Below are 12,470 nucleotides of genomic sequence, written 5' to 3'. Positions count from 1 at the left end.
ATGTAGTCGCGTGCTTGGGTTTTATGGTCTCTTAGAGGTTTTTGGAGAGAGTCTTGCGAGTAATCGGATTCCCAATCTCGGTCCCAGATGCTCTCTAAGAGGGAAATCGGAGCAGTTGGAAGAATTTTTATGTTCCGTTTGGGTAATTAAATCGCCTTGGTTTGGGTAAAGGTGCTGAAGGAGTCTTTTATATTTTTACTGGTTAATGCGTGAACACGGAAACCTGAGCGGAGGCAAAATATTTGGGACTTTTTTTTTTTTAACGTGAATGTGTCAAATCTTTGGTGTAATCCATTAAGGTTAAAGGTCAGGTGTTGGGTTGGTTTGTTTTAGTAAATATTCATACAGTGTGTGTGTGTGTGTGTGTGTGTGTGTGGTGAAAACATTTGCAGGCCATAAGTAGGTACAGTGGTACCCCGCTTATCGACCTTAATCCGTTCCTTAAAACCGGTCAAAATGCGAAAAGGTCGAAGAGCGAATGTAATTATCCCATAAGAAATAATAGAAAACCAATTAATCCGTTCCCGACCTCCACCGATACCCATTTATTAACAATTTTTGCCCTGTTTTTAGCAGTATTAATACTAAATAATACAGGTACATAAATAATACTGTATATAATTGTTATGCAGCGTAATGAGCGGAGGCAAAGCCCGAGCACAGTTCGCTTTGGTTTAACGAAAACACGGAGAGTTTAACACAAAAACACACACACACGGCAGTCCATAGAATCCTGACGAATGAGAAAGAGATATCCGTGGTACGCCCTGGTGGGGCGAGGTCCACGGGCGAACACACGGGAGAAAAAAGGTAATCCGGGGTGCGCTTTGGAAAGAAAGCGCAGCCGTGGAGCATGCATGGAGTCCGGAAAGGAAGAAACGCATATTAATACGTGTGACAGGGAAAACACAGACAAACATGCACCAAACACCTTCACATACCAACAATAACCGACAAGGAGTGTGGCTGAATAAGGGGTTTATATAGGAGCTGGGGATGAGTGAATAATAAGCCCCAGTTGTTCATTGTTGAAGCCGGGGACTTCAGGGAAAGCGGAGGTTTAGACAGCCGCCGAAGGGGACGTGGCAGGTGGATTTTTTGACAATAATACAGTAAAAAGTATAAATTAAAAACATAACAAACGTAACAAAAAAATGCTCCACGTGGGTCGATAAGGGGGCATTTGGTCGTTCAGCAGGAGCAAATTTCGGTCAAAAAACTGTTCGCTAGACGAAAAGGTTGATGTCCGAGCCGGTCGATAAGCGGGGTACCACTGTATAAATAGATCGAACTTAACTACAATTAAAAAATGCACCTTTTTTTTGGACCCATTCAAATCATCTGAACCAGGAAGTAATGAGCTCCTAATACCAACATCCTTCTGAGGATCCACTGATCTCTCCATCCTCTACCACTGATCTCTCCATCCTCCATCACTGATCTCTCCATCCTCTACCACGGATCTCTCCATCCTCCATCACTGATCTCTCCATCCTCTACCATTGATCTCTCCATCCTCCACCACTGATCTCTCCATCCTCCACCACTGATCTCTCCATCCTCCACCACTGATCTCTTCATCCTCCACCACTGATCTCTCCATCCTCTACCACTGCACCACTGATCTCCCCATCCTCCACCACTGCACCACTGATCTCTCCATCCTCCACCACTGATCTCCATCCTCCACCACTGATCTCTCCACCCTCCACCACTAATCTCTTCATCCTCTACCACTGATCTCTCCATCCTCCACCACTGAACTCTCGACCACTGATCTCTCCATCCTCAACCACTGATCTCTCCATCCTCCACCACTGATCTCTCCATCCTCCACCACTGATCTCTCCATCCTCCACCACTAATCTTTCCATCCTCTACCACTGATCTCTCCATCCTCAACCACTGATCTCTCCATCCTCCACCACTGATCTGTCCACCCTCCACCACTAATCTTTCCATCCTCTACCACTGATCTCTCCATCCTCCACCACTGATCTGTCCATCCTTCACCACTAATCTCTCCATCCTCTACCACTGATCTCTCCATCCTCACCACTGATCTCTCAATCCTTTACCACTGATTTCTCCACCCTCCACCACTGATCTCTCCATCCTCTACCACTGATCTCTCCATCCTCCACCACTGATCTCTCCATCCTCTACCACTGCACCACTGATCTCCCATCCTCCACCACTGCACCACTGATCTCTCCATCCTCTACCACTGCACCACTGATCTCGCTATCCTCTTCCACTGCACCACTGATCTCACCATCCTCTACCACTGCACCACTGATCTCCCTATCCTCTTCCACTGCACCACTGATCTCTCCATCCTCTACCACTGCACCACTGATCTCCATCCTCTTCCACTGCACCACTGATCTCACCATCCTCTACCACTGCACCACTGATCTCCATCCTCTTCCACTGCACCACTGATCTCTTCATCCTCTACCACTGCACCACTGATCTCCATCCTCTTCCACTGCACCACTGATCTCTTCATCCTCTACCACTGCACCGCTGATCTCTTCTTCTTCTACCACTGCGCCACTGATCTCTCCGTCCTCCACCTCTCTCCATCCTCTATCACTGCACCACTGATCTCTCCATTCTCTACCACTGCAACACTGATCTTTCCATCCTCTACCACTGCACCATTGATCTCGCCATCCTCTACCACTGCACCACTGATCTCTCCATCCTCAACCACTGCTCCACTGATCTCTCCATCCTCAACCAATGCACCACTGATCTCTCCATCCTCTACCACTGCACCACTGATCTCTCCATCCTCTACCACTGCACCACTGATCTCTCCATCCTCAACCACTGCTCCACTGATCTCCATCCTCAACCAATGCACCACTGATCTCCATCCTCTACCACTGCACCACTGATCTCTCCATCCTCAACCACTGCTCCACTGATCTCTCCATCCTCAACCAATGCATTATTATACCAGCAAATCAGGGACTAAATGTGGATTGGTATGTTCAAGAAAACCCATACCAATCTTTTGGTCAAGTGTCCACACACTTTTATTCATACCGTGTATCTGCACACGTTTATATCAGTTTAAATGGGAAAACTTGTTGGCCTATTTTTCAATACGTCTCTACCAAACATCGGCTGGTCAAAGTCACGATTTCGATCCGGTTTCATTCCAAAGGGGTTCAGTGAGGTTGAGGAAGTTCTCACACTCAGGTTCTTCCTGTATAACCTTTGTGGAAACAGCAAGGTAAGCAAAAAAAAAACTTTTTTTGAAGGGAACTTGCAGTGTTACAATGCACATCCAAAACAATTGTTTGCTTCCAACTTTGGGGAAGAAACACATTGGTGTGATGGTCAGCACACATATATATATATATATATATATATATATATATATATATATATATATATATATATATATATATATATATGTATGTATGTGTGTGTGTGTGTGTGTGTGTGTGTGTGTGTGTGTGTTCAGGAGCTAAGGGGACCCGGGACCCCCCATAAGGCATTAGGGACCCCCCATGACAAGCAAAAAAATAGAGTTAGGGGGTTCCCCAAGATAATTTTAGTAAAAAAATATATGAATTACACAACAACTGGGGACCCCCTATAAGACTATTCGAGCACTGGTCAGGGGTGCACATACTTTTAGCGTATGCTTATGTAACAACCAGTTTAACACCTAAATCGTTTTTAAAAATAACTATTAATTGATTAAAAATTGTGAAAACTTGGTAAACGGGAAGAAAACGAGTTCTAGCAGGTCACTTCGCCTATATCTGATTTCAGGTCCCGCCCACTATGTGACGTATGCGGAAGTGAGCGCTCATCCGAGTCTTTTTGCAGTGATTCGTGAGTCGTGTTGCCACAGACAACCAGTTAGTGACAGCGCATGCGCGGACCGAACACGCATCAACAACGTACCCAGGGACTCCATCGGGACAAGCAAACGCCTCTGTTGAGGATTGTGAGTAAAATAGATGCTGTTTTAGCTTTTTATCGTTATGGCTGGAGATGTGAAAAATCAAACGATTGCTCGAGACTACAAGTTTGACTCGCTGTCCTCGTTGTTAGCAGGAGTATTACAGGTGCTAACGCTAGAAACGGCTAGTTTATAAGGCGATAGAGTGCAGATGAATGCGTCATTCAGAGATCAACATCACAGCGTTTATAGTCTACAGAAACATTAATTCTAGCGAATCACGTGTGCAAACATTATTTACATTATTGTTTGCTAATACAAAACTCATAACGTCATATTAAAGGTACAGTCGTCTGTTTATTTTTAATTTTTATTCCCTACGTATGTAAATAACTTGGAACCATGATCATGTAAAACGTGATCAATGTTTTTTTTTCTTTCAAAAGCTAAATAAATATTAAATCCAAACATAACCGATTTCCATCCCGGAAATCGACTTATTTAATGTTTAGATGCGTAATAAAGGGTTATAGAAGGAGGAAGGGAGAGAACGCCCCCTCCTTTCCTAACGGGCCTTTATAGATAACTGGGGCGGGGCTTACTGGGCGTGGGCAGGGCTTATGCAAATGTAAGAAAACACCCAATTGTAAGTATTTATCATGTGTTAGTGTATCAAATATGACGTCATTTGCGTTCTCTGCACTGTTTTGCGTGTGTGATGTAGGAATGAGTTGCTCACCAGAATAAACTTTTTTTTTTGCAGTATTTTGGATTGAAATTCAACAGATATCAAGCAGCCTGTTAAGGTTAGTTGTACGAGTGATAATTGTAACGCTGACGATCTTCTTACAGATCGAGTACGCCGATTTTCGGTCACAATTTTTTTCACTTCCATTCGTACAGAGTCCAACGAGAAGACGAATTTAAGTAAAGGATGCAAATATTGAACGATTGACTACCAGTGGGACTGAATTTGGATGAACACATGCGATCTAGTGAAATTCTAGTTTTACTGCCATCTGTTACCAGTTACCATGGCAACCAGTAGTAGTAGTAGTAGTAGTAGTAGTAGTAGTAGTAGTAGTATTATTACAAAAGCTTGGGGACACCTGAGCATAAGATATTTGCTTTTCAAGCAACCTATTCCACACTGTCCCTGTTTGCTGCTCCACTAGATTTGTGGAGATTTGTGCTGATTCATCTGCTGAGTCATGTACTGATGTTGTTGAAGCGAGGAGACCTGGAGTGCAGTCAGCTTGAAAAATTTACCCCAAAGGTAGGGGTTCATAGCTCTCTAGCAGGCCATTCAAGATCTTCCATTTCAACCCATATCTTCTTGGAGCTGGCTTTGTGCTTTGTGCATTGTCGTCCTGGAACAGGTTTGATTCTTCAGGGAACTGGAGAAAGTCATGCTAGCACGTCTAAATGTCCGAAGGTTTCAAGTGTCCCTATACTTTTGACTATATAACGTATAATCCTAGTATGGTTCGGTATTTGGTGTATGAACTTTATTTAATTTATAAAATCTAGCTTGAGTTAAAAAAAAAAAAAGGAAAACATTTACGTCAACATGGAAACGGTTTGGGGATGATCTCACATTCAGCGTTTTCATGTAAACAATCGAACCCGGCACGAGTTTGTTTTCCGTCCGCGTGACCCGACCAGCCTAAAGCTCGATTTCTGACTGTTAAAAGATGCTGAACTTCAAACGGATGAATTAATGAATGAATTTAACACCTGACAGAACGTTCTTTTTATTTTTATATTTTTATCCAAACTCTTTATTCATACTTCATTTTCCTCAGCACCATCTAATGGAGATGAAGGTTATTGCACCGGATTGTGTCACACCGACCTTGAATCATTTGTTTACAGAAAACTAGCTAGTCTATGTGGGGGGGGAACAGGTTTTGGCTTTCCTAGTCCAGGTTCATCCAAAGACGTCCCAACGTGGTTGTGCGATTCCAACTCTGTGGTAATGTTTCGGCGAAGAACCACAGACGTCTCAATACATTTTGTCCTTACGTAGCGTATAATTCCTGAGTCGGCCTGTCGGAAACGATTGTGCATCAAACATACACACTACTTTGCCTGTTCTGTTGCGGAATCCTGACGTGTTTTTTTTTTTTCTGTCTGTAGCTAGGGAATGGCGGTGAATGTGCACTCTACGTCAATGACCATCGAGAACATGAGCAGACATGATATGCTCGCTTGGGTCAACGATTCTCTGCAGCTCAACTACACTAAAATAGAGCAGCTCTGCTCAGGTAATTTAAACGAGCCACAAATGTGGACAAATCTGTTGGTAGGAAACCGAACGTCAATAATTGGATTATAACGATGTTTTCGAACTTGCTTATCTGAATATACGACAAGCCACGATGGTGTCCTTCGAACAGACGAGGCAAAAAAACGTACGTTCTTGGCGAGGCACGTTAGTTGTATTGGTTAATGTTGCTTCCTGCATAGGAAGCCTTAAAACTGTGGAGGGCATAATGAAAACTCATCAATACTAAGCCGTTCTTGAGCAAAAACTACCCAGAATGCTCCATCTCAGCCACAGCTTGTGGGTCCTTCAACAGGATAATGACCCAAAATCATCCATCAGCCAAAAATGGCTAAGAAATAAACACTGAACTGTTCGGAAATGGCCTTTCGTGAGCCCTGATCTGAATCCCAGCCGACGTCTACGGAAACAATCGAAGCGTGCAGTCTGGAGAAAGCAGCCTTTAACCCTGAGCAGTTTGCTCATTAAAAGTGAGCCAGGATGCCTGTAGACAGGTCCAGGAATCTCACTGGGAGCTACAGACAATAGGGGGTGTGGCCTAATATTAGGTTATGAGTGCCATTGTGATGGATTCGAATTAAGATTGTGGGGTGCCAATAGATTTGTCCACGTCTGTTACAACCCAGAGTCGAAAGCCCAATTAGGAGAGGTTGTTCTTCATGATGTTCCTAGCTTTTTTTTTTTTTTTTTTTTGGCTCACCTGGATTTGGCTTTCGTTCGACAGGTGTAGCGTACTGCCAGTTTATGGACATGCTGTTCCCCGGGTGTGTTCTTCTGAAGAAAGTGAAGTTCCAGGCCAAGCTGGAGCACGAGTACATCCACAACTTCAAAGTGCTTCAAGCTGCCTTCAAGAGGATGAGCGTAGACAAGGTGAGCATCCATAAGAATCCCCTCCTTGATTTCACTTTGTTTCAGGACACGGTGCTGGACTGTAGCCTGAGATACACTATATGGACAAAAGATTTGGGGGACACCTGACCATAAAATTCAGTTAGTTTCCAATTACTGTCACAAGGTACTGATACAGGGTGAAGAGGCCTGGGGTACAGAAAGCATTCTTGATCTTCTTAAAGGGTTGAGGTCAGCACTGGATAGCTCGCCCATCAAGATCTTCCACTCCAACCAATGTACACCATATGTTCATGGAGCTGGCACAGAGACGTAGTCATACTAGGACAGGTTCGGTTTAAGTTGAAGCGATTGGAAATGGTATTGCCCACACGTCCTCAGACGTCCTATACAATTGCGTGAAACGGTTTGGAGAAGAAGCACACGTAGCTGGAAAACTCAGGTGTCCAGGCAAGTGTGTGTGTGAACCTACTTAGCGTTCTCGTCAGTTTATTATCTTGTTTGTTTGTTTTTTTCTTTCCCCGCTTCTGAAGATCATCGCCGTTGAAAGGCTGGTGAAAGGAAGGTTTCAGGACAACTTCGAATTCGTTCAGTGGTTCAAGAAATTCTTCGACGCAAACTACGACGGGAAAGAGTACGACCCCCAGGCTGCCCGACAAGGCCACGATGTCTCGCCTACTCCCAACCAAGGTGAAATCATCAATATGCGAGGTGAACACAAGGGGGCGTTTCTTGCACCTTCTTACAATTAAACCGACCACAATGAGGAAGCATTAAAATGGTTAGCTGTTCTCCAAAATGATCAGGCATTATAAGAGAAGACGCAAAGGGGGTGTATGTATTGACTTGAGACCACGTTTCTCCAGAACCCTGGTGCTATGTAAAACATGCTGTGATGGCGGTAAGGGGGGAAAAAAACGAGATTTAATTGAGAAAGAAACATTGAGAGGAACCAGACAACTGTTTTCATCCTGACCACCAGATGTTCATTCATTGCTGAGGTCATTAACTGCTCACCAATGTAGACTCGCGTGGAAACCAGTTCAAGGCAGTTCTAATACCAATCCATTGCAGCAAACAGTTCTAAAGCATCTTCATGTTATCTTCACAGTTGTCCATGTTGAGAACAACCATTCAGGGTTGCAATTTTGTGTAGACCCCTAGCTTTTTTTCATTTGCCATTTTTCTCCATGGTCTCTCAACGTCCATATTTATCCCTACACGCGTGTTCGGTATCAGTGATTTCTAGCACCTCTAGTGGTTAGGAGGCGTGATCTACAACACTAGTTATACACAGTAGTATGAACAGCTGTTGTGTTTTCACGCCTCCTAATCACAAGGGGTGGTGAAAACCACCAGCGCCAGGGTTCCTATGAAACCTCGTTTGGAACCAGCATTGGTTCAAAGATTGGCGAAAAACGATGGTGTTCATTCATTGACGTTGCAAACATCACCACCCCGTGGTGCATTCCAGGTTTTATAAGACTAAAGTTTTATGCATAAGGATTTGTTTTTTCTTGATGGACTGTTTATTGATGAATCATTTTTCAATTGGTGTAGGACCACAGAGGACATCTCCTACGGTACCCAAAAACATGCCAACCCCTCAGAGGCCCATCAGCTCTGTCCCGGCCAATTTAAAGCGGAGCACACCTGCGTTACGGAACGGAGGAACTGAGGCTGAGTTCATGGAACTCAACCAGCAGGTGACAACTCACACAGACACACACCTTTCCAAAAGGACATGCTGGGTCAATTCGAGTCAATATTATTGACTGTAATAATACAAATAGGAATATTTATATATTTTTTTAAAAAGCTACTATTCATATCTAAAATACACTATATTGACAAAAGCGGACATGTGAGAAACTGTAATACTGGCACATCCAAACCAATTTTATACAAACGTGTGCCTCTTAATAGTTCGGATAAGAATCACATGGCTGGAACAGTTGAGTGTCCCGATACTTTTGTCCGAATAGTGTAGATACTGTGTAGTCTGACCTGAGAAACGTAGTTTTCCTGACTGAATTCTTTTGCCCTCCAACGTGCAGCTGATGGATCTGAAGGTAACGGTAGACGGCCTGGAGAAGGAGCGAGACTTCTACTTTGGCAAACTGCGTGACGTCGAGCTCATCTGCCAGGAACACGAGAGCGAAAACAACCCGGTCCTCTCGAAGATCATCGGCGTCCTCTACGCCACGGAGGTACCGCGAGCTCTTCGTTTGCACGTCCCCAACCCGATTCCTGACTTTTATTTTTATTAAATTTTTTTTTTCGCATTTATTCACAAAATCCAATTAAAGCCAAAATCAAAGAATTAAAAAAAAAAAGCGAGAGCGCCGTTGCCCATGACACGAGCGTCACGTAACGGATAAAATTGATCATATACTCTTTATTCCTTGTTGTATCCAAGTTAACAGAACGTCCTGAACCGGGGAGAACTCGGATGATGTAATGTCTGCCACGATTCCGAGGGAAAAATCGACACCTTGTTTTTATCTCCGGTCAGTTCCAGAAGTTTCTTTAACACACATTTGCGTTTTATAAGGAGCTTTTTATATACCGAAAAACTCAGTTTTAGGAAGCGCTTAGAACACGTGGATGCTCGAACCTGATCCAGCACACACCAAAGACAGCTCTATGAAGAGATGCTTTAGATTGGGGTGGAGTGGAATATCTTGAATGGCCTGCTACGGAGATGTAAACCCTATAAAACACCTTTGGGACCAATCGGAACGCTGACTGCACCCTCTTATCGTATATCGGCCTTGTACCGAACCAACACATTCCCTGGAGAGTGGAGATTAATGTAAATGGGATGTTTTATACAGCATATGCTCAGGTGATCATATACATATAGTGTTAGTTGGTTAGAGGAATAAAGCCACACCCAGCAAGACGCTCGTTCGTAAAGACGGACGGGACGATGCTACACACACACACACACACAGATTATTACACTGAATTTCTAAATGCCCTTTTTTTCCTCCTTTTTTTTTTTCCCAGGCTGGTTTTGCTCCACCAGACGACGAAGTACCCGACAAACAGCCACGTGACCAGGACGAGTACTAAACTAAACCCACCTTCGTTAAATCTACCGATGCTCTCGATTTATTTTTTTTTTTGTTCTTTACTCATTCCTGAGTATTCATTCTAAAACAAGAAACGGCTGCATCCGGGCCTTTTATCACATGGCTGATGTATACCGATGGAACCACTAATGTAATCTGTTCTTTTTTTTTTTTTTTTTTTTTTTGGATACCATTTTAATTTTGTATCGTTCGTATATTTATTTCGTAGAGCACGTAGCGTCGCCGCTCGGGCTTCTTTTTTTTACAAACGCTTGCGCCATGACTTCTTCAAACATACACCGAAATATTTATTGTAACCTACGAATTCAGAAAGCTAGAACAGAATAGGAATGTCTTGTATACTAATGCAAAAAAAAAGTCAAACCACACACACACGACGTATAAACCCATCGTCCGCACTTCTGCTACTATCGTAACCGGCTATTTTAAAGCGTTTTCGTTAACGTGTGCTATGTTTTTTTTTTGTTTATTTTGGATTTGGGAGGACGTTTCTTATATACATAGGAACACTTAGAATAACCCCATGATCAGAGAGACCCTGTGGATTTTACAGTCGCATGAACGAATCTGGATTCCAGACGCATGTCTTTTTTCGCTTTCTTGCAAAGAAATGGGTTTTTAGCGATGCACCATACAAGTACTGACTATTACTATTACAGTAATACGAGTGCATGTAGACTCTGATTGGGTCAAATTGGTGTCAATTCTGGTAGCTGGGGAAAAAAATCCAACCGAGATTCTGTCTGATTATTGGGTTCGTGTTTTAGTGTGTGCAATTTGCAGAGATCTATTTATTTATTAAATACGACTATATGACGCTAATGTTCATAATAACAGCAATTTGGGGGTTTCATTTTTTTTTAGTTTTATTGGAGCATATGGCATTTGTTATTAGTTACTGATTTATTATCGATGGTTTAGCTACAACAACATCGTTGTTGTTGTTTTTTTCGGGGGGGTTTACATTCGTTAATGCCATAAAGGTTGGTTTTTGATCGATAGGATTTGTCTGTAACTCGATCAGTTTTGTCTGTTGTTTATTTTGCATTTTACTATGTACAATAAAGAGTATTCTGGCAATGAAAAAAAATGCATTGTGTGGACTTTCCATTCATCAGATATTCAACCAGGATATTCCAAGCTAAATCACTAACCGCATGCAATAAAAATTAACATTGTGCGCTGTACGAACAAAAGTATTGGGACACCAAACTTTTTCCAGCCATAAGCGCTTCTTTTATGAAACCGTTACAAAGACGGAGGCTTTCCAGCATAACAATCACTTCTGCACTTCTGGCTCCATTAAGATATGGTTTACACTGACTGCAGTGGAAGATCTTGAGTGGCCTGCTATTTAGCTTTAAACCCCTGCTGAACAATTTTTAGATGATTTGAATTGTGAGATTGACTTGTACCCCATGCACCCTCACAATACCTGAATTTATGAATGCCGTTGTGGCTGAATAAGCAGAAATCTATACAAATCTAGTGGAGTAGTGGAGGTTATTATAAAAGCAAATGGGGACTAATGAGATGCTGAAAATACAAATCTTATGCTCAGGTGCCTGCAAACTTTAGTTCGTAAAGTGTACCTTTTAAAAACGACTTGTATAATAGTTTTCAAAGCACACTTTGATTTATTTCTATTTTTTTGTAATCAAGATTATGTCTTCCCACATTTGTTATTGAAGGTGTTGCTTATATTAGTTTCTTTAGTAACTTAGTACATGGGTGAAGCAACGTGCGTTCCCATTTTGTTGTCTACGCCATTTGGAAATCGCTGCGCCAATTCGCATCACATTTGCATAAACTTTGTTGGTCACTGACTGGACACGCCCACATCTAATCGCTAGACGTCGCATGTGGACCGAACTGTCAGTCAATGCAGCTCACTGTTTGTTTACAGTGTATGCAGTAACATAGCATTAGATGAGTTTGACATTTACAAAGATTGTATTTTTATTATTATACAATTTTGATCATTTAACAAAATAGAAAGTAGATGAACAAAAATAGCATTCATTCTTCCAGGTACCCTTGCACTTCTAGGTCCTAGGTTTTTTTTTTTTAAGCCAGCAGGTTGGACATCTTGGAGAACTAACCACAGATCTTCTGTGGATGTAGGCTGCCTCTCATCCTTCTGTCTCTTCATGCAATCCCAGAAATACTTGATCATTGTTCTTCTCCAGACTGAGGAAAGACAGTGGCTGTTTGGTTGGGGCTGTTGTTGTGCTGCTGCAGAATAAATATGGGACCGAACCCCTCGCTGATGGTAGTGAATGACAGATAAATATCTGCCTGCATTTCT

At 42.6% G+C, this 12,470-nt stretch overlaps 1 protein-coding gene across 4 annotated transcripts; it reads left to right on the top strand.

Moving 5' to 3' along the window:
• Positions 1 to 3,869: 3,869 nt before the first annotated feature.
• On the top strand, positions 3,870 to 11,252 carry mapre3b (microtubule-associated protein, RP/EB family, member 3b). 4 transcript variants are annotated; one of them, XM_046874258.1, is made up of 9 exons: positions 3,870 to 3,973; positions 4,692 to 4,734; positions 6,068 to 6,195; positions 6,940 to 7,085; positions 7,598 to 7,775; positions 8,625 to 8,770; positions 9,122 to 9,274; positions 9,484 to 9,574; positions 10,077 to 11,252. In XM_046874258.1, exons 3-8 carry the CDS (start codon positions 6,075 to 6,077, stop codon positions 9,523 to 9,525), a joined length of 786 nt encoding a protein of 261 aa, XP_046730214.1. In that variant the 5' UTR covers positions 3,870 to 3,973; positions 4,692 to 4,734; positions 6,068 to 6,074; the 3' UTR covers positions 9,526 to 9,574; positions 10,077 to 11,252. The 4 variants fall into 4 exon arrangements, with proteins under 4 accessions (XP_046730214.1, XP_046730213.1, XP_046730211.1 ...); XM_046874257.1 differs by lacking the exon at positions 9,484 to 9,574 and having other exon boundaries at positions 7,598 to 7,754; XM_046874255.1 differs by lacking the exon at positions 9,484 to 9,574.
• The last annotated feature ends 1,218 nt before the right edge of the window (positions 11,253 to 12,470 follow it).

The sequence above is a fragment of the Silurus meridionalis genome, chromosome 18 (assembly GCF_014805685.1).
Source record: "Silurus meridionalis isolate SWU-2019-XX chromosome 18, ASM1480568v1, whole genome shotgun sequence".
NCBI classification, from domain to species: domain Eukaryota; kingdom Metazoa; phylum Chordata; class Actinopteri; order Siluriformes; family Siluridae; genus Silurus; species Silurus meridionalis.
The sequence above is the reverse complement of the archived record's forward strand: the minus strand, read 5'-3'. Positions and strand labels throughout refer to the sequence as shown.

Excerpts from the sequence above, each read along its gene's own strand:
- mapre3b (XM_046874255.1), top strand. The coding sequence starts at position 6,075 with ATGGCGGTGAATGTGCACTCTACGTCAATGACCATCGAGAACATGAGC. Across the intron at positions 6,196-6,939 it reads AATAGAGCAGCTCTGCTCAG|GTGTAGCGTACTGCCAGTTT; the intron begins GTAATTTAAACG and ends TTCGTTCGACAG. Across the intron at positions 7,086-7,597 it reads AGAGGATGAGCGTAGACAAG|ATCATCGCCGTTGAAAGGCT; the intron begins GTGAGCATCCAT and ends CCGCTTCTGAAG.